The sequence below is a fragment of the Chlorocebus sabaeus genome, chromosome 1 (genome assembly GCF_047675955.1).
Source record: "Chlorocebus sabaeus isolate Y175 chromosome 1, mChlSab1.0.hap1, whole genome shotgun sequence".
Lineage (NCBI taxonomy): Eukaryota > Metazoa > Chordata > Mammalia > Primates > Cercopithecidae > Chlorocebus > Chlorocebus sabaeus.
The window spans coordinates 48,070,023-48,089,291 of NC_132904.1; the positions used below are offsets into that span (position 1 = coordinate 48,070,023).

Here is a 19,269-nt window from a genome sequence, read left to right on the forward strand (position 1 = left end):
GGAGTGCAATGGTGCGATCTTGGCTCACTGCAACCTCTGCTTCCAGGGTTCAAGTGATTCTCCTGCCTCAGCCTCCGGAGTAGCTGGGATTACAGGCTTGCACCACCACGCCCAGCTAATTTTGTATTTTTAGTAGAGATGGGGTTTCTCCATGTTGGTCAGGCTGGTCTCCTGACCTCAGGTTATCCACCTGCCTCAGCCTCCCAAAGTGCTGGGATTATAGGCATGAGCCACCGCACCTGGCAACACATTCTAAATTTCAAAGTGACATAAGAATAATTTTTAAAAATTCCAACACTCCTAGGCCGGGCGCAGTGGCTCACGCCTGTAATCCCAGCACTTTGGGAGGCTGAGGCGGGTGGATCACAAGGTCACAAGATCGAGACCATCCTGACTAACACCATGAAACCCCATCTCTACTAAAAATAAAAAAATTAGCCGGGCATAGTGGCACATGCCTGTAGTCTTAGTTACTTGGGAGGCTGAGGCAGGAGAATCGCTTGAACCCAGGAGGCAGAGGTTGCAGTTAGCTGAGATCACGCCACTGCACTCCAACCTGGGTGACAGAGTGAGACACTGTCTAAAAAAAAAAAAAAATCCCAACACTCCAAATACATCCTTTAAGTATCTAGATGTATAACAGTTCGGCTCACAAACAGGTGGGACTAAACCCTTTGAACTTGTTACTTATAAACATTAAGAATTTGGACCCAATTATCCAAAGATCCATTTACTAGCTCATAATGCAATCTGTGTTAATCAGCTGTACAAATCAACCACCTAATAGCAGTCAGATGATTCTAATCTTACACCAACAGAAACAGCAATAAAATTAGAAAGTAATACTTTTTAGTAATTAATCAATGAAATAGCACTGGGATAAAATGAAGAGAATTTCTTGTTTCAGCTTATCAGTAAGCCTGCTCCTCATTTGTAGATAATGAGGATAAAGGTATCACAGCCAAATATGGGAAACTGCTCTTTATTTAGACCTTTGGGACAAAATTAACTTTGGTCACATGTTACTTAAAAAAAAAAATCCAGTTTTACATATTTCTAAATAGATAGAACTAAATGATCAGAGAAATCATTTCTTCTGTAAAAATTGGCCAAATCTTATCAAAAATCTAACATACGATATAATCCAAATTATAAAAAGACTACTTGGGATCATAATATTCCAAATGTATGACAGTTATAACTCCCACCTTAACAAGTGTGAAAAGTACTTACTCTCATGTTGCTTTGGTCCAAAAGAGTAGAGCTAACTCAGTAACAGGAAACTAAGTACCCAATCTTTTGCCAAAATTAATTTAGATTGTGACTGGCAGCAGAAATTTCCATGATGAACAGCTCTACTATAACAAAGAATAATTAAAGAATACTTTTCATGAACGTATCACAGTATCAAATACATTTTTATAAGAGAAAAATATGAAGGAAATGATAAAATAGCTATCACAAACAAAAAGCGTTTCCCCCATACGGTGAATTAGAGGGCTGATGATGCTAATATGAAAGTAAGTTGAGTACTGTATTTATTTCTTATTTTATACAACTCTTACTCTTTACAAAATTGGTTATAGTCATGCCCATAAAAGTGTAACCCATGGCATTTGAAAGCAAACACTCCTTGTAATTATTTAAAAGGGCCTTTTTAAAAATTATAATACAAAGGTCTGTGCTCTATAAGCAGTCCTCCACTGTGCATTATAACAATAAGGCTTACTTTTAATACAAAGACTAAGCGTTTGGGAGTTATGAACCACTGGATTTAACAAACATCATTTTATAATTGCTTTTTGCATCTTTTTTGTTTTTGGGATCCTCCACTTCATCAGGGTGCTCAGGAGCTTGGAGTTCTTCAGCAGATTCTTCTTTCTCTGACTCTGAATCACTTTCAGAATCATCTGGACTTTCAGGATCAGGTGAATCATCATCGTCATCATCATCATCTCCAGCTACATCACCTTCTCCATCATGATCTTCTACCTAAAACATCAATCAACAGGCTCTTTTAAAAATAAACACTAGCCCATACAAAATCTGAGAAAGACCGTAAGTTCTGTCAGTCTTAGAAACACTTTACTTTGTAGCCATTAGAACAACAGCTTTAAGACTTGAGTGGAATTTTAAGAAAGAGCTCTGTCTGGCTAGGCCCAGTGGCTCATACCTGTGACTGAGATTCCAGCTACTCAAGAGGCTGAGAGGCAGGGGGATTGCTTGAAGCCACAAATTTGAGACCAGCCTGGGCAACATATTGAGACCCTGTCTCTTTAAAAACAACAACAATAACAAAAAAGAAACTTAAAAAAAAACAACAAAGAAAAATTAGCCAGGCATGGTGGTGCGTGCCTGTAGTTCTAGCTACTCCGGAGGCTGAGGTGTGAGGATTGCTTGAGCCTAGGAGTTCAAGGCTGTAGTGAGCTATGATCATGCCACCGCATTCCAGCCTGTGTGACAGGGCAAGACTCCGTTTCTTAAAAGACAAAAGAAAACAAGAGGGGAGGTGCTCTGAAGACCACACACCTATCTCCCCTCTGCTAGTTTGAAAACCACGGTATTATATTTTCCCGAAAGAAACAATTTTTTAAATTGATAAGGCATGTTAACCACTGACCTTTATGTGGAAATCAGTTATAATTGTTTTGCACATTGTATTACTTTGGAGTAAACAGTAGTCACACATAAATTCATAATATAAAAAGAGATCACTTAGGAAACTGAAAAAAAAAAAGCTCTCTTAAACCATTATTTTAAACTTACATGAAATATTTTACTTAACTTGTGAGCATGTTGTTCATGCCTATTAAAAATGTGCCCTGGCCAGGCGTGGTGGTTCACGCCTGTAGTTCCAGCACTTTGGGAGGCGGAAAGATCGCTTGAACCCAGGAGTTTGAGACCAGCCTGGGCAACATAGCAAAAGTCCATCTTTACAAAAAATACAAAAATTAGCTAGGCGTGGTGGTGCAGGCCTATATCCCAGGTCCTTGGGAGGCTAAGGTGGCAGTGAGACTGTGCCACTGTACTCCAGCCTGGGTGACAGAGTGAAAACCTGTCTCAAAAAAGGGGGAAAGGTGCTCTGATGATTAAACAGCATTTTCATTTTTAGAAAACACACTTTAAAATCCTTAGAAACAGGCCAGGTGAGGCTGGGCACGGTGGCTCAAGCCTGTAATCCTAGCACTTTGGGAGACTGAGGCGGGCAGATTGCCTGAGCTCAGGAGTTCAAGGTCAGCTAGGCAACATGGTGAAACCCTATCTCTACTAAAATACAAAAAATTAGCTGCGTGTGGCATCGTGTGCCTGTAATTCAGCTACTCGGGAAGCTGAGGCAGAATTGCCTGAACCCAGGAGGTGGAGGTTGCAGTGAGCTGAGATTGCGCCACTGCACTCCAGCCTAGGGGTAACAGAGTGAGACTCTGTCTCAAAACAAAACAAAACAAAACAAAAACAAACGGCCAGGTGTGGCGGCTCACGCCTGTAATGCCAGCACTTTGGGAGGCCAAGGTGGGTAGGATCACCTGAGGTCAGGAGTTTGAGGCCAACCTGGTTACATGGTGAAACCCCATCTCTACAAAAATACAAAAAATACAAAAATTGGCTGGGCATGATGGCAGGTGCCTGTAATCCCAGCTACTCAGGAGGCTGAGGCAGGAGAATCACTTGAACCCGGGAGGTGGAAGACATCACACCACTGCACTCCAGCCTCGTGAGAGAAGGAGACTCCATCTTAAAAAAAAAACAAAAACAAAAACAAAAAACACCACACAAAATCCTTAGAAACATCTCCTCTGATTACCTACAGAGACCAGTAGGGCATATACAATTATTTTTAAGATAATTACATACAGAGAGCTTTCTACATGGGATTCTTGATTGCTAGGGTAATCTAACAGCATTAAGTGGTACCAAATTGAAAACTAATTATCTTCCCAATGAAAATAAGTTAATTACTACCTCACTGAAGCCAAGTCCACAATGTCGCCGGTATCTTCCTGATAATTTACTGTCCATACTTTGCTGATATTGAGACTCCAGTTCTTCATTAATTTTCTTGTCTTCTTCCCCTGCACGTCCAGGATACTTTAGTTATGTTTCGTCAAATTAATAATTTACACAAAAACCCATAATACAGATGCCATTATACTCAGGGCTGATTTATCTAATTTTACTATGAATTTTGAGAATTTATGCCATAGGTGGTTACCTAATAATAAAATGACTGATGTTGAGATAGCATAAGTATTTATTACTAAACACTTTGGGTATTAAATGTTTTAGCTTACTTATAATAAGTAGATGTTCTCCTGAAAGTTTTTTTCCTAGTCACCTAATAAAAACTCTCTAACAAACAGAATTATCTATCTTTGAACAAAAACAATGAAAAAAGCTAGGCACTTCTGTTCAGCAAATGGCTAAATAAAATGGTCATGTACTGACTCTCCTTTATGCCTTCCTTTGCATATCAAGTTTATCAGAACAACTTAAACTTTAAAGCAGCAGTTGCCAACCTTTTTGGCACCAGGGACCAGTTTTGTTGAAAACAATTTTTCCATGGATGGGGAGTGGGGGTGGTGGTGATTTCAAGATGATTCAAGTGTATTACATTTATTGTATACTTTATTATCACATCATAATATATAATGAAATAATTGTACAACTCACCGTAATGCAGAAGCAGTGGGAGCCCTGAGCTTGTTTTCCCTACAACTAGATGGTCCCATCTGGGTGTGATGGGAGACAGTGACACCCTAAGTGTGTTGCTTATGTCCAGTCTACTAGCTGTAATCATGTTTGGCTGCTGTCACTACAGAAAACCCTGTTTCACAAAGACAGGAGGTTGGAAATAGAAGCAGGCTTTCCAGTGCTTTCGTGGCAATCTCAGAGTATTCCACTTTGTCTTTAATCCAGAATGAAGTTGTCTCCAACATACTTTTAAGGGCACCGTCATTTGTGATCTTAAGCAGCTGATCCTCTTCTAGCATGAACAAAGTCGATTCACCTGGCTTATTCACAAATGGGTTGTGAATCCATTCCTTCCCAGTTTGGGGCTCTTTCGTGGTTGGAAAATAATACTCAAACTCTTTGAAAGCTGAGATAGGTGATCATGTGCCAGGTGGGAGAAAAAAGGTCCTGGCTCAGTCTCTTTTAAAATCTCTGCTAATGTTTGAAACATGTCAAAAAATCCCAGTGTTCACTTGTGGCCCCCATAATACCAGTTTGGCTTTGAATGCAGCCACTTTATCTGCCAACTTGAACACAGTTTTGTTCTCCCCTGAGGTGACAGATTGAATATGTCACACAAGAGTCTCACTTTCTTGCCCAGGCTGGAGTGCAGCAGCATGATCTCGATCTCGGCTCATTGCAACCTCTGGCTTTCAGGCTCAAGTGATTCTCGTGCCTCAGCCTCCCAAGTAGCTGGGATTATAGGGGTGTGCCACCACGCCTAGTCAATTTTTGTATTTTTAAATAAAGACGGGGTTTCTCCCTGTTGGCCAGGCTGGTCTCAAACTCCTGGCCTCAAGTGATCTGCCTGCTTTGGCTTCCCAAAAGTGCTGTAATTACAGGCATGACCCACCACGCCTAGCCAAGTAAGCAAGTTTTACGACCCATTCTGTGTCAATGAAATGTGCTGCCAGTGACGACTTTTTCTAAAAAAAAAAAAAAAAAATCTCTGGAGCAGCTATTATAACTGAAAAACTCTGGCCAGTGATCTAACTTTAGGAAGCCATCTCTGTTGTGTGTATAAGAGATGACATGTGTGCTCTGTGTCCATCTTCTCACAGAGCTACATGAACAGATGTGAATTAAGGGCATGTACTTTAATGTGGTTGAAAATTTTAATCACATCCTGCAAAATGTTAAGTTCAGGTGATGTTTTTCAACTAGTCAGCATCTCTGTGGATGACACAGTACACAGACTCACATTCAGAATCAAGCTCTTTGACCTGAGTAGTGAAACCAGAAAGCCGTCCAGTCATGGCAGCTGCTCCATCCCTGCATATATCGATACAAAATGCCAAATTCAGTTTTTCTGATATGTAATTATTTATAAGACTTGAATAGTTCTGCAGCTGTGGTGCTGGTTGAAAGCAAAAGTGCACATAACATATCCTCATGCACATCCTCCTGAAAAATGTATCACACAAAAACAAGCATTGTTGCTGTTTTCAACACTGGTAGACTCATTAACCTGGATTGCGTACCACAGTGACTCATTAATCCTCTCTAACAACTGTGCCTCAATATCCTCTATTTCATGAATTCATCTAGTTATGGTGCTAGCCAGAAGAGGAACACGTGCCACCTTTTGAACTGCAGCCTCTCCTAAGAGTTCACAACAGACATCCTTAGCAGCAGGCAGGATCAACTCTTCACCAGTAGTAAAGGGCTTCTTAGCTTTAGCCATGTGATTAGCCACTAAGAATGATGCTCTCACTGCAGACACATTTGATGAAGTGGTGGCCTTCAATAATTACTTCTGTTCTTTGCGTTCACGATTTTTTCTTTTGAAAAACGCCAAAGGCTTGTCTTTTAATGCATGGTGCTCGGTCTCCATGTGGTGAAGCACTTTTAAAGGTTTCATGGCTTTCCTGGATAGCTGGTCATCATATATTAGACAAAGCAGGTTTGGAGAATGTGAATCAGCTGTTGCAATGAACCTGTAATTTAAGTAGGACTCTTGGTATTTTGTTTTAAATGCAGCTTTCTCTTTGTTGGCAGTATTAGTCTTCTGGTGTCTCATCATTGGGTCTTTCTTCCTCTTCAAAGAAGCTCTCCAAGGACGTTTGTTTTTTCACTCATTTTGGCTAGGGTTAGCTTGTGGGCTTACCAAAACTGTGACTGAGACAAATGCACAGTGCAGGAAAGAGGCACGGAGGGAAGTGGTATATAAAACAATGGGCAGGCCACATGCAGACTAAATAAATGTCAGATTCTGACTTAGAGCCTGCCACTAGATGCAGCTTGTCACTTGCCACTCACTGATATAGTTTTGATATGAGTTTGCAAGCAGTTGATTTATTAAGGTCTCTGTGCAGTCAAGCCTCTCTGCTAATGTTAATCTGTTTTTGCAGTCACTCCCCATCACCACCTCAGTTCCACTTCAGATCATGAGGCATTAGATTCTCATAAGGAGGCACAACCTAGATCCCTGGCTTGCACAGTTCACAATAGGGTTCAAGATCCTATGATAATTCAATGCTGCCAATGATCTGATAGGAGGCGGATCTCAGGTGGCCATACAAGCCATTGGGAGTAGCTGTAAATACAGATAAAGCTTCCCTGGCTTGCCTGCTGCTCACCTCCTGCTGTGTGGTCCAGTTCCTAACAGGCAAGGGATGGGTACCGGGGGTTGGGAGCTCTGCTTGAAAGCTCTCAGATTTAAAAGGGTAAATGTGGCAGTTGAAATATTTTTCCATTCTGCAAAGTACAGGAATTGTTTTTTTGCCTTATGTAGCAATACAAATCAATTTGAAGTAATTAACACTAGAAAAATAAAAGATCAATGAATTTCTAAAATGTGCTACGTATGCTATGTTAGCATAATTTAAATAACTTAAAGTTTTGTTGAACATAATCTAGGTCACTGTGTCTTTTATTAATATGTGCCTTTTATTAATAATGTCCAAGATTAGGGTCAGTTTTAAATAGGCAAAAATTTCACTTTTTAGCACACCAAATACCCAAATTTATTTTCAGTTTTTATTTAAAAATGTTCTTCCCTAAAATTATTTTTAAAGCTTATTTCTTCAGGCTCTGCAACTAGTTTATATTCTTCAAAGATTTTAAAACAAAACTTAGTGAATACACAAAACTAGAATATGCCAACTATGACACTATATGCTAATATACAAAGAACAAAAATTCTGTACATACCAGAGTTAACAAGATGAGGCATAAAACCTCACTACAATTAAAATATATGTTCTGAATCAGTAAAAATGGAGACAGAAAAAGGTTAGTTTCTTGGTTAGAATATCATAATGACATATACTCTCATCTTTTAAAAATCAAAGTACATGAAAACTGATACTTTATATATGTAACATGTTTACCTATTATGTACTTCTAATTTTTTTTTTTTTTGAGACAGAGTTGCACTCTGTCACTCAGGCTGGACTGCAATAGTGTGATCTTGGCTCACTGCAACCAACGCCTCTCAGGTTCAGGCAATTATCGTGCCTCAGCCTCCCAAGCAGCTGGGATTACAGGTGTGAGCCACCACACCTGGCTAATTTTTGTATTTTTTAGTAGAGACAGGGTTTTGCCATGTTGACTAGGCTGGTGATTTGCCTCAAGTGATCGGCCCACCGCAGCCTCCCAACATGCTAGGATTACAGGCATAAGCCATGGTGCCAAGCATTTTTTTCTCTTTTTTTTTTTTTTGAATTTTAAGAGATGAGGTCTTGCTCTGTAGCCCAGGCTGGAATGCAGTGGTGCGATCATGGCTTCATTGCAGCTTCAAACTCCTGGGCTTAAGTGATCCTCCCACTTTAACCTCCCAAATAACTGGGATTACAGGCATAAGCCACTGCACCCCAATTCTAACATTTTAATAATTTACACAATTACATGCCAAAGTAGAATATCCTGAAACATGAACACACACTTCATATTCTGAATTTAGCACTTTCGTTTTAATTACATTTTACTTTCTTACCTGTTCGGAAGTGAGATGTTGATTTGTGATCTCCTATAACAAGACGACCAGTATGTTCTTTCTATAAGAAGGTTGAAAATGTATTAGCATTTGAGACCACTAATTTAACCTTACTGGGTATCTACTATGTGCTGAAAACTATTCTAGGCTTCTGGGACACAGTGAAGACAAAAAATTAAATTAGAATCTCTGCCTTTAAGGACCTTACATTCTAGCAAGGGTAGGAATGGGGAAAGGAGACAGGCAAACATAATCGCTATTTATACTACGTTAGAAGGTACTCAAGTGTGATTAAAACAAAACAGACCTGAGTAAGGAGTAGAGCAGGTTGGAATTTTAAATAAGATGGATAGATAACTAGAAAACTGAGTCAATCTAAACATTTTCTTTCCTAAAGGCCAGTTAAATGACTTGCTTTAACTTCCCACCTGCTCCTTCTGCTGCCTCAAGTATATCTCATGGAGAGAAAGCAAATGAGATTTAGCCAGACAAAAATGAAATAATTAAAACTTATAATGTATCATATAAAGTGATAGATCTTATTACAGTATATCACAATCATTAGCTATCTCTTTACTATTTGACAATAAACTACTAATCTCAACTTGTCAAAAAGAACAATTTAAAACAATCCTGTACTCTAAACATAAAAATACATGATTCAATATTACCAACTGATTAAACTGCATACTCTCAATTTAATCAGTTCTATCCACTCTTTATGGTTCATATTTAGTTTCATAAGTGCTCATTAAAACACCGTGTGAAGGTGAGAATAAATGTAACTTTGGAAAGCAATCTTAACCAATCATCTGTGAAGATATAGTAACAAACCTTCCTATTGTGAAAAAATGGCAGGTACAGTCTCCATACACAAAAATGATATTACTGGAAAAGTTCAAGCGTTAATGCTCATTGCTTTATGTGCCATTAACACATAAGCAAACCAATAATTCCGTGTGTTACTTGTTTAGGTTGCAAAACCGACAGCCATTAACAAGATTTTAATATAACAGCATCAAGTTATTCCAGGATGATGATAGTATTGCACTGATCTATTCATATGCTCTTAGCTGGTTCTTCCTGTGACCAATAAAATATTCATGATAACTGGCTAGGATTACAAATATACTTTGTGGCCACAAAATGGAATAAATCTAAACAGCCCATATGAAGATCAAAGCTACAATCTTGGCGTCACAAAGAATTTATGGGCCAGGCGCAGTGGCTCATGCCTGTAATCCCAGCACTTTGGGAGGCCGAGGAGGGTGTATCACAAGGTCAGGAGTTCAAATGGTGAAACCCTGTCTCTACTAAAAATACAAAAATTAGCTGGGCATGGTGGCAGGCACCTGTAATCCCAGCTACTCGGGAGCCTGAGGCAGAGAATTGCTTGAACTCGGGAGGCAGAGGTTGCAGTGAGACTGTCTCAAAAAAAAAAAAAAAAAAAAAAAAAAGGGAATTTAATCTATACTCAACAAGCTATTTATTAGTCAACTTCCATATATTTTATATTAGGATGTTCTTCCTAAGTACTTGAATAATTTTCATTCTACTAAGTTGAATAAGTTGAATATGGACCCTAAACTAACACTTACCTTACATATGCTTAACAAATCTTTTAAGTCCTCACTTAATTTTCAATGATAGGTTCTTAGAAACTTCAACTTTAACTGACTTTAGTTGAAACAACCTATAATGAAAACAATTTTCCTTCTTATCAGTGTTACAGTGAAACAACTTTATTGTCAGTTTGCTAAAAGTTAGTTTCCAAGAAACATAGGGATGTTAAGTGAGGACTTAGTATATTTGCATGAAACGAGAGAAATTGCAGACTATTTTCTATGACAAATTACAAATTGGGAAATCTGGAGTAATGAGATATTATACAAATGCTTTATTTAAATAGGTCTCAGTGTTTTACATGACCTCTTCCTATCCCCAAACCCACTGTTGTAGTCTGGCTAACTCCTTCTCATCCTTTGAGATTTAGATCAATTCTATTTTGGGGAAGCTTTCTTGCACTGCTAAACCAGAGTTAGCTGCCTTCTGTGATTCCACAGCACTATCTGCATGGCTTTCTCACAGCAATTACAATTCCGTATTGTTATTATCTGGTTTCCTCCATTACATACCAGCTCCAAACATATATTATTGATCTATGTGACCACCCAGGATCCAGCACAGTAGTAGGTAGTCTATAATTGTTGGGAAAATGAATGAATGTATTCCCATGTGTATAACAAAGAGCAGAATTTCATTTTAAGGTGCTTAAAAAAAGAGAAAAAAAGCTTTCCTATTTCTTTTTCAATTTAGTTTTTAGGAAGACTATTGGGACAATGTTAGGAAAATAAATTTACTTGCTTAAAAAAATAAGTATCTAGAGATCCCTGTATAAACTGCTAGGATAAAGAAAGGTTTTTACAAGAGATATTTTCCTGGCACTTGTTTTATACAGTTGACCCCTGAACACAGGATTAACCTGTGTGGATCCACTTACACTTGAATTTACTTCTGCCTGTGCCACTCCCAGACAGTAAGACAATCTCTCCTTTTCAGCCCACTCAACATGAAGACTATGAGGATGAAGACCTTTATGATGATCTACTTCCAATTAATGAAGAGTCAATTATTTTCTCTTCCTTATAATTTTCTTGATAGCATTTCCTTTTCTTTATTATAAGAATACAGGATATAATAACACCCAAAATATGTGTTAACTGGTAATTATGTTATCCAGTAAGACTTCCAGTCAACAGTAGGCTATTAGTAGTTAAGTTTTTGGGAAGTTGAAAATTATATGCAAACTTTTGACTGCCTGCAGAACCAGCACCCCTAACCCCCACATTGCTCAAGGGTCAACTGTACCTTCTATTAACGTTAACCAAACTGACAGGCATTTCAAAGTATCTTGAACACTTTTAAAATTAAGGGTTCCCCCCTCCCCTTGGTCCCTGGTGTTCTACACATTCAGAGAAACTTCTCTATCTAGTAACAAACTATAGAAATAATCTCTGAAAGTGTAGTCTTAAAATTAGGTTTTGGTAAAGGATATTCCTGTAGTTACTACTTCAAAGACTGGTGGGAGCTACAAAATATGACAGGCTTTTCACTTTGGCCAGAGGTTCCCACAAGATAACCTACCCAGAAGAAATATCTCCTATCAAACCACTGGGCCAACACATGGCAAATCATAAACTTTGACATGTCTTTTCTCCTATACAGCTTCCTTGAGCCAAATTTTTCTCTGTGCAGTCTTCAAACTTTACGGACAGAGAATCCTAGAAGTGGCTCAAAAATAATATAAATTTTAATCCCAGCACTTTGGGAGGCCGAGACGGGCGGATCACAAGGTCAGGAGATCAAGACCATCCTGGCTAACCCGGTGAAACCCTGTCTCTAGTAAAAAATACAAAAAAATAGTCGGGCGAGGTGGCGGGCGTCTGTAGTCCCAGCTACTCGGGAGGCTGAGGCAGGAGAATGACGTAAACCCGGGAGGCGGAGCTTGCAGTGAGCCGAGATCGGGCCACTGCACTCCAGCCTGGGCGAGAGAGCGAGACTCCGTCTCAAAAAAAAAAAAAAATTTATGTGCTTGGTTAGACCAGACGTATTTCCCAAAGCCAAAATAAATCACACAGAACAGGAAAATGGAATCCAAGTATATTCAGTCCTTCTTACTTAGCATACACAAAAATGGCAGTATTTTCACAGAAAAGGTAAAAATGCATACCATCTGATGCTTACCTTTCCTGCACCCATAAGTCTCAAGAACTTTTGTTTTCTCTCTTCATTACCCAAGTCTGCTGCCTCCCAATTGCTAGATCCCAGCTGGAAAAGAAATTGGTTATTTTTTTTTTTTTGCATAAAAATAAGTGTTACAAAATCTAAAGTCTACCTGTAACTCCTAAGTTTTTTTTTTCCCTGTCAGTTGTAAATATAAACAGGGCTCATTTTTCTTGTTTAGGAAGTTAAGCATATTCATCACATTCAAATTTACTCCTTTTCTATTACCTCACAGCAGAATCCTTTAGTTCTTCTGCAGCCAGAGCTGAGTCTCAAAAGTTTGCCTGTATCAGAGTCCTAGAGGGCTTGTTAAAACAGACTGCGGGGCTACAGCCCCAGAGATTCAGCAAGTCTGGGGTGGAGCTCTAGGATTTGAATTTCAACAAATTCTTAAGTGATTGCTGATGCTATTTATCTGGGGACCACACTTTGAGACCCACTGCCTTGCAGGGTCCTAGAGCACCTAGTACTCTGAACTTAGACGGCAGCCACAGTTGTTAGTTGAAGTTAAAAATTCTGGCTTTATCAGTGAGCTAACTTTTAACTTGAGAGAAAATTTTACCTTTTCAGTTTCCTTTTAGAGCAGTTCTAGTTATTTGTTAGGATTGAGATGTCATTACTTTTATTCTTTCTTAAAAGTCTTCCAAAGAACAAAGAGAAAACTTATTTTTTAAAAGAATAGACTAAAACTCATTCTATTGCAATTATCAAATGAGTCCACTGAACTCTTATAAATCTAAGAAATACGATGGAATCCTAGTGAGCATATTTTTCCCTACATTTTGAAACAAATGTGAAAACTGTTGTTTTTTAACAGTTCATTATTTATAATTCATTACTCCCAACTGTGCTAAAAATAACTAAAATAATTTTTAAGATAGTTTTCTCACTGTATTGTCCAAAGTATTTCATCATCTTTCAAGACATCATACCTGTTGTCTACTTTTAGCTTTCATTGAACACAGAAGGGAATTCACAATTTTTCATTTTCCATTCATAATGGCAAGAAGAAAAAATGGACAGAAGGCATTAACTATTATTAGATGAAGAAGGTGAATGCAAAATGACAGGCAGTCATATTCCAGACTAATGATGATAAAATTAACTGCAAAAATCTCAGACTATGAGTTTTTGGATAAGGAAATACTAGAAGGCTTTTCTCCCACCCAAGAATCGACAAGAAAAAGAAAAAAAAGACAAACAAGAAATGTACTCTCACTGGGAGAGCCATCAGCAGGAAGGACAGTATTTTACAGTAAGAACCAGGATCATTCTATTTTCTAAAAGGAGGTGTGACTGTTTTATTTCATCTTTTACAATGTTTATTCATCAAAATTTACTTGACTTGGTTGCAAATGGACAAAGGGTGAAGGCAGATGTGTATACAAGCTGACTGGAAGGAAAATGAAATAAAAATATTCACTGAATTTATCATTCTAATTAAGTTTATAATCTAAAAATAAAAATGTTTTGCAATTATGGAGCAAGGATGACAAATCCTTCTTCAACACAAAATTGTAAGCAATAGGAGGTTTCAAAAATTCTTCAAGTATTGTATTTTGATGATGCAAATGTGAGACGGGTTTGAACTTCAAGGGTCCCTTATAAGTGGATTTTTTTTCAACCAAATGCAGATCCATCCCAAGTATATGGAAGGCTGATTTTTCCTATTCTCAAGTTCCACAGGGCTGGCTGCGGGACTTGAGTATGCAAGATTTGCCAAGGAGGTGGGTGGGTCCTGGAACCAATCCCCCACATTTAGCATACTGAAGGATGACTATATGTACATCAAAATCAGGAAAACACAGAATATAAATTTCAGTTTGCTATTGTTAAATTCACATTAAAATTCCTAATAAAGTTGTTTTGCACTATCTCTCTTCTTATTTCTAAAAATTATTTGTAAAAGACTAAAATATTAAAAAAAAACACTATTTCCCCTGAGCATATGAGAGTTAAAGCATTTGTACCAACCTGGACCCATTTGCGCTTCTAAATTCTCATTAGTGGAAGGGCTTATATGCTCTCATAATTTTGGTTCCCTAAGTTCCAAATCTCTACTTCTTTCCATGTGACCCCCTCATATATTTTTATAGGCCATTTAGTTCTTAACTATTTCTGGCTCAATATAGTTAAAGTAATGGTGAAGCTTCAGTTCTGACTCTCACTAAATCACTGGCTCTATAAGCCAGGATCTGACATTTAACTTAATTTTAACTCATCTATAAAGAGATGCCTTTTTAAAAGACTGTCTTAAGACACTGAGGCACAGAGAGGCTAAGTGACTTGCTTTGATCCTCTGACCATCCTGTGTTTTTTCCACATCATACTGTCCCTGATCAAATGAGACAGATGAAAGTGGTCTATGAACTCAGTTATACAAATGTACAGCATTAAGTTAAAAAAATTGTGTAAACACCAACTTTCTTGATTCTGCTTCTAATAAAAGAGTAAAACATCTTCAGTGTTTATATAAATAATCCTGTCATCTACAACTTCTAATCCCAATGTTTTAAGGAAATAACATTAAGTCCTGCCAGTTCTTCTTTTCAAAGCAGCACTCCGGGACTGGACTGGCATCAGGAACCGGTTTCATGGAAGACAATTTTTCCACTGAGAGGGAGGATGTGATAATTTCAGGATGATTCAAGTGCATTACATTTATTGGACACTTTATTTCTATTATTACTACATTGTAATCTATAATGAAATAATTATACAACTCACCATAATGTAGACTCAGTGGAAGCTTTGAGCTTGTTTTCCTAAAACTAGACAGTCCCATCTGGGGGTAATGGGAGACAATGACAGATCATCTGGCATTAGATTCTCATAAGGAGTGTGCAACCTAGATCACTCGCATGTGCCGTTCACACCAGGGTTCACACTCCTATGAGAATCAAATGCAAACAGGAGGCAGAGCTCAGGTGGTAATGCAAGCCATGGGGAGTGGCTGTAAATACAGATGAAGCTTTGCTGGCTGGCCCACAGCTCACATCCTGCTGTGCAGCCTGGTTCTGTGGCCCAGGGGTTGGAGACCCCTGCCTTAAAGTGCAACAGTGAGTACCTTGTCCAAATGCTGCTTTCTGAAAAGCACGTGGGTGCACTATACATTTTAAGAGAGGTTCCTTAGCAGTTACTCCCCACTCTTCCCACTTCCTATAAGATCGCTTTCATTTCTCCACTCCAAGCCACTGAAACTACTTTTAAGTTGTCTTCATCCTTAATACCCTTTCCTACAGAACTGCAATCAATTTACCTTCTGAATACATACCCTGGTGACTTAGAATTTACTCCTACATTGTCAGCATTTTGCTAGAGTTGTATTCTGTGATTATCTACTTTTAATATTAAAAAAATATTTTGTTACCCCAATTAGATGTGAGGTCAATGGGCATAAGAAAACTTCAATGATCTCTTACATACCGTGGATGCTCATTAGAAACTGTTTCCCAACTACATGTTACAGCTAGAAATTTTTTTTTTTTTTTTTGAGACGGAATCTTGCTCTATCGCCCAGGATGGAGTGCAGTGGCCCGATCTCGGCTCACTGCAAGCTCCGCCTCCCAGGTTCACATCATTCTCCTGCCTCAGCCTCCCTAGTAGCTGGGGCTACAGGCGCCCACTACCACGCCCGGCTAATTTTTTAAATAGAGACGGGGTTTTACTGTGTTAGCCAGATGGTCTTGATCTCCTGACCTTGTGATCTGCCCGCCTCGGCCTCCCAAAGTGCTGGCGTTACAGGTGTGAGCCACTGCATCCGGCCTGCTAGTTTTTTTTTCCTACAACAGCTTGGAGGTCTTTTAATGAATGTATTACCTATGGTTAAAAAAAAATTTTGTTTTAAAGTACTGGCTGGGTGAGGTGGCTCACACCTGTAATCCCAGCACTTTGGGAGGCCAAGGTGGGCAGATTGCTCGAGTCTAGTAGTTGGAGACCAGCCTGGGCAACGTGGCAAAACCTGGTCTCTACGAAAAATACAAAAAATTAGTTGGGTGTAGTGGCGCACACCTGTAGTCCCAGCTACTGTGGTGGTGATGTGGGGAGAGGGGGTTGAATCAGGAGGATCACTTGAGCCAGGAAGGTGGAGGCTGCTGGGAGCACTGACTGTGCCACTGCACTCCACCCTGGGCGACAGAGAGAGACCGTGTCTCACCTGTCTCAAAACAAAAACAAAACCCAGGTACTTAAAAGATACGCTAACATGATTGGGAAAGGTCTTAAAGATCGTCTACTTTAAACTGATCTCTTCCGAAGCTGTAAACTTAATGACTTAATCCCTTTAACTTTGTGAAATTTCATATCACCTGGAGATTTCTGTCACGCTAAAAGATACTTCCAAACAGGTGTCTGACATCCTAGCAATCAAGTCACATTTAACGATCAGGAGGAAAACAATGTTAACAGCTTTTTAAGTGAGCCAGGTTACTCAAAAACGTGAATCAATTCCTGACAAAACCTGAATTACCATATTAACAAGATCTAAAAGCCAGTAGCAGAAACAACAGAGAGCAAGAATAAACTTCTCTAGATGCCCATTCATCTCCAAATCTTTATTGATAACTAATCTTTCTGCAGAGCTGAAGTCGATTCCTTTCAAGACCCTTACTATTCCGGTCCTCGCCCCACCTCCCACTCAGAGGGGCAGGTCTTAACACCATCTCATTTGCTACAAAGTAGTATTCAGTAGGCTTTTAAAATTTTATGAAAAGCACTGAAATAGAAAAATTTAAAGCTCTATGTATTCAGAAATTTACAGTACTTTAAACAAAACCGCAAAAAAACTTAGATATCCCTTCATCATCCTTAAAGATGACCTCTCCGCTCCCTCTCCAACAATTTCCCCATCAACGTTGCCAAGACATTTATCCATTGTATGAAGGACCTACTTTTACGTTTACTGGTTACCTACTGTTTCCATGACACTGCGCTACGAGCTAGGGCAAATATACAAAAAGGCCTAAAATAAGCATCATATTTCTCTCCGAATTCCCAACACCCGGCACTGCAGTAAATATTTAATAGGTTACTTTAAGGGATAAACCGTTTGCTATTAAAACCTATGAGGTGGGGGCTGGAGAGGGAACGGCATTTGATCGGGAGACGACGTAAGAAGAACGAGGTATTAATATCCGACATCAAAATGGGCTTCTAGGTCTCAACGTCTTAGACCTCAACACCAAAGCCAGTACCAAATTACACCCGTGGCACAATTTTCGGCTCAATACTGTTCTCGGTTTACCCTTACTAGTGCAGCTAAAGTTAACTATCAACGGCACACTGCAAAAATCATCTAGGCAGGAAAATCTGTCCAAATGTGCACGAACATTTCGACATTGTCACAGGAACATTTAGAATCCAAAACAGGGAGAGTCTTGCCGTCTCTATCGTGAGCACAAAGGCCCGAGAAAGCATCCTCATCGGCCCCCCAAAACGCACGTAAGAAATCCCTTGACTAAGCTCTTTCACTCCTCGACCCTCTCAGAATTTCCTTCCTCAATCCCCCTTCCTACGCAGGTCTCCGGCTCCCAGCGTGTGGGCCTCTTCAAACCTTCTGACCCTCATAAAGATTAAGGGAGACATTTCCCACTCATTCTTCTGGTTTCTCCCCTGGGCTCTCCCGCTGCGGGCCACCTCAGGCGCGTCCTCCTTCAACCACCCTTCCTGGCCTACTCCAGCCTTTAGTAGGCCTCAACCCTCTGCCACTCCGCCATTGTTATTTACATCGTCATCTGGGGAGGCCGAACGCTTCACCCCATGCGGGTGAGACTCTCTGGCAGCACTCATCCTTGCAGGGATCCCGACGAAAAATGCCGAAGCCTCTAGCCGCTCTCCCCAGCCGCAACACCAGGAGCCTGCAATCCACCACCGGCCCAAGCAGCGCCACTCCAGAACGCAGAGCCCCTCCGGGCCTTCTCTGCGACAGTCGTCACCGTTGCGGCCCCTCGCCGCCCCGGGGCACTTTGGGAATTGTAGTTTTCTGAGTCACCGCATACTGGCCCGAATAACAAAGATGTGTCGGTGACTAAAACTACAATTCCCAGGAAGCCCGGAGGCTCAATTCGCGCTGTGTGGCGGGAGTGCCCTCAGAGGCCCCGCCTTTGGCTGGTGGAGGGAGCGTTCCCGCGGATGAGTATGGCGGTGAGCGTTGACTGAGAGCTTCGTCGCCACGGGAGGTGGCTTAGAGGGCTCTTTGCCTTTCACCGTGCGACGCTGCCCTACTGGCAAATGTATCATCGTAACTAGGCACCTGTGTTTAAATGTAATATTTCAGGCTGACTGAATCCTCACGAATACTCTCCACCCAGGACAAAAACCTTAAAAAATGGCTTCTACCATTTCCACCCTGGTGTTCTCTATTGCGCGTAGGGGATTTCTAGGTGGCCGGTGATGCTGCTTTCTAAAGGTTTTGATGAATATTTCGCTATTTTGCCATACAGAAATGAGTTCAGTATGTTGTTAAATGTTGGCTAATTGGCGGTTATTGAAAACGGGGATTCAGCTGAGGGAAATCTGTTAAGTTTTCATATGGCTTTGTGTGAGGTGGGAGTGCTCCTCACTGACCTCGCTGCGGATTCCTGGGCACCGTACGGTAGGGGCCTTCACCAAGCAAAGTCCATCCCTGCCACATAAGCCCCCCCACTTTTTTTAAAAGTAATTATTGAGATGAAATTCACACATAAAAACCATCTTAAAGTGTACAGTCCAGTGGCACTTAGTACATTCACAATCGTGTGCAGCTGTCACCTCTGATTCCAAGACGTTTCACCACTCCAAAAGGAACCCCAATGCCCGTTAGCAGTCCCTCCCCATTTCTCGCC

At 40.0% G+C, this 19,269-nt stretch overlaps 1 protein-coding gene and 1 pseudogene across 1 annotated transcript; both read right to left on the reverse strand.

Annotated features, from left to right (window-relative positions):
• Positions 1-1,515: 1,515 nt before the first annotated feature.
• Positions 1,516-18,388, reverse strand: C1H11orf58 (chromosome 1 C11orf58 homolog). Its single transcript, XM_008005859.3, has 5 exons — positions 18,173-18,388; positions 12,410-12,493; positions 8,666-8,726; positions 3,961-4,070; positions 1,516-1,992 (listed from the first exon to the last, which is right to left on the reverse strand). The coding sequence occupies exons 1-5, from the start codon at positions 18,233-18,235 to the stop codon at positions 1,759-1,761; spliced, it is 552 nt and encodes a 183-aa protein (XP_008004050.1). The 5' UTR covers positions 18,236-18,388; the 3' UTR covers positions 1,516-1,758.
• LOC119624517 (small nucleolar RNA U3) lies at positions 11,549-11,695 on the reverse strand (annotated as a pseudogene).
• Positions 18,389-19,269: the final 881 nt, after the last annotated feature.

What these genes read in the sequence shown, in the direction of transcription:
- C1H11orf58 (XM_008005859.3), bottom strand. Translation starts at nt 18,235, where the DNA reads ATGAGTGCTGCCAGAGAGTCTCACCCGCATGGGGTGAAGCGTTCGGCC. An exon ending in AACATCTCACTTCCGAACAG is followed by an intron (nt 4,071 to 8,665) that starts GTAAGAAAGTAA and finishes CTGGACGTGCAG; the next exon opens with GGGAAGAAGACAAGAAAATT. An exon ending in GTGGACTTGGCTTCAGTGAG is followed by an intron (nt 1,993 to 3,960) that starts GTAGTAATTAAC and finishes TTGATGTTTTAG; the next exon opens with GTAGAAGATCATGATGGAGA.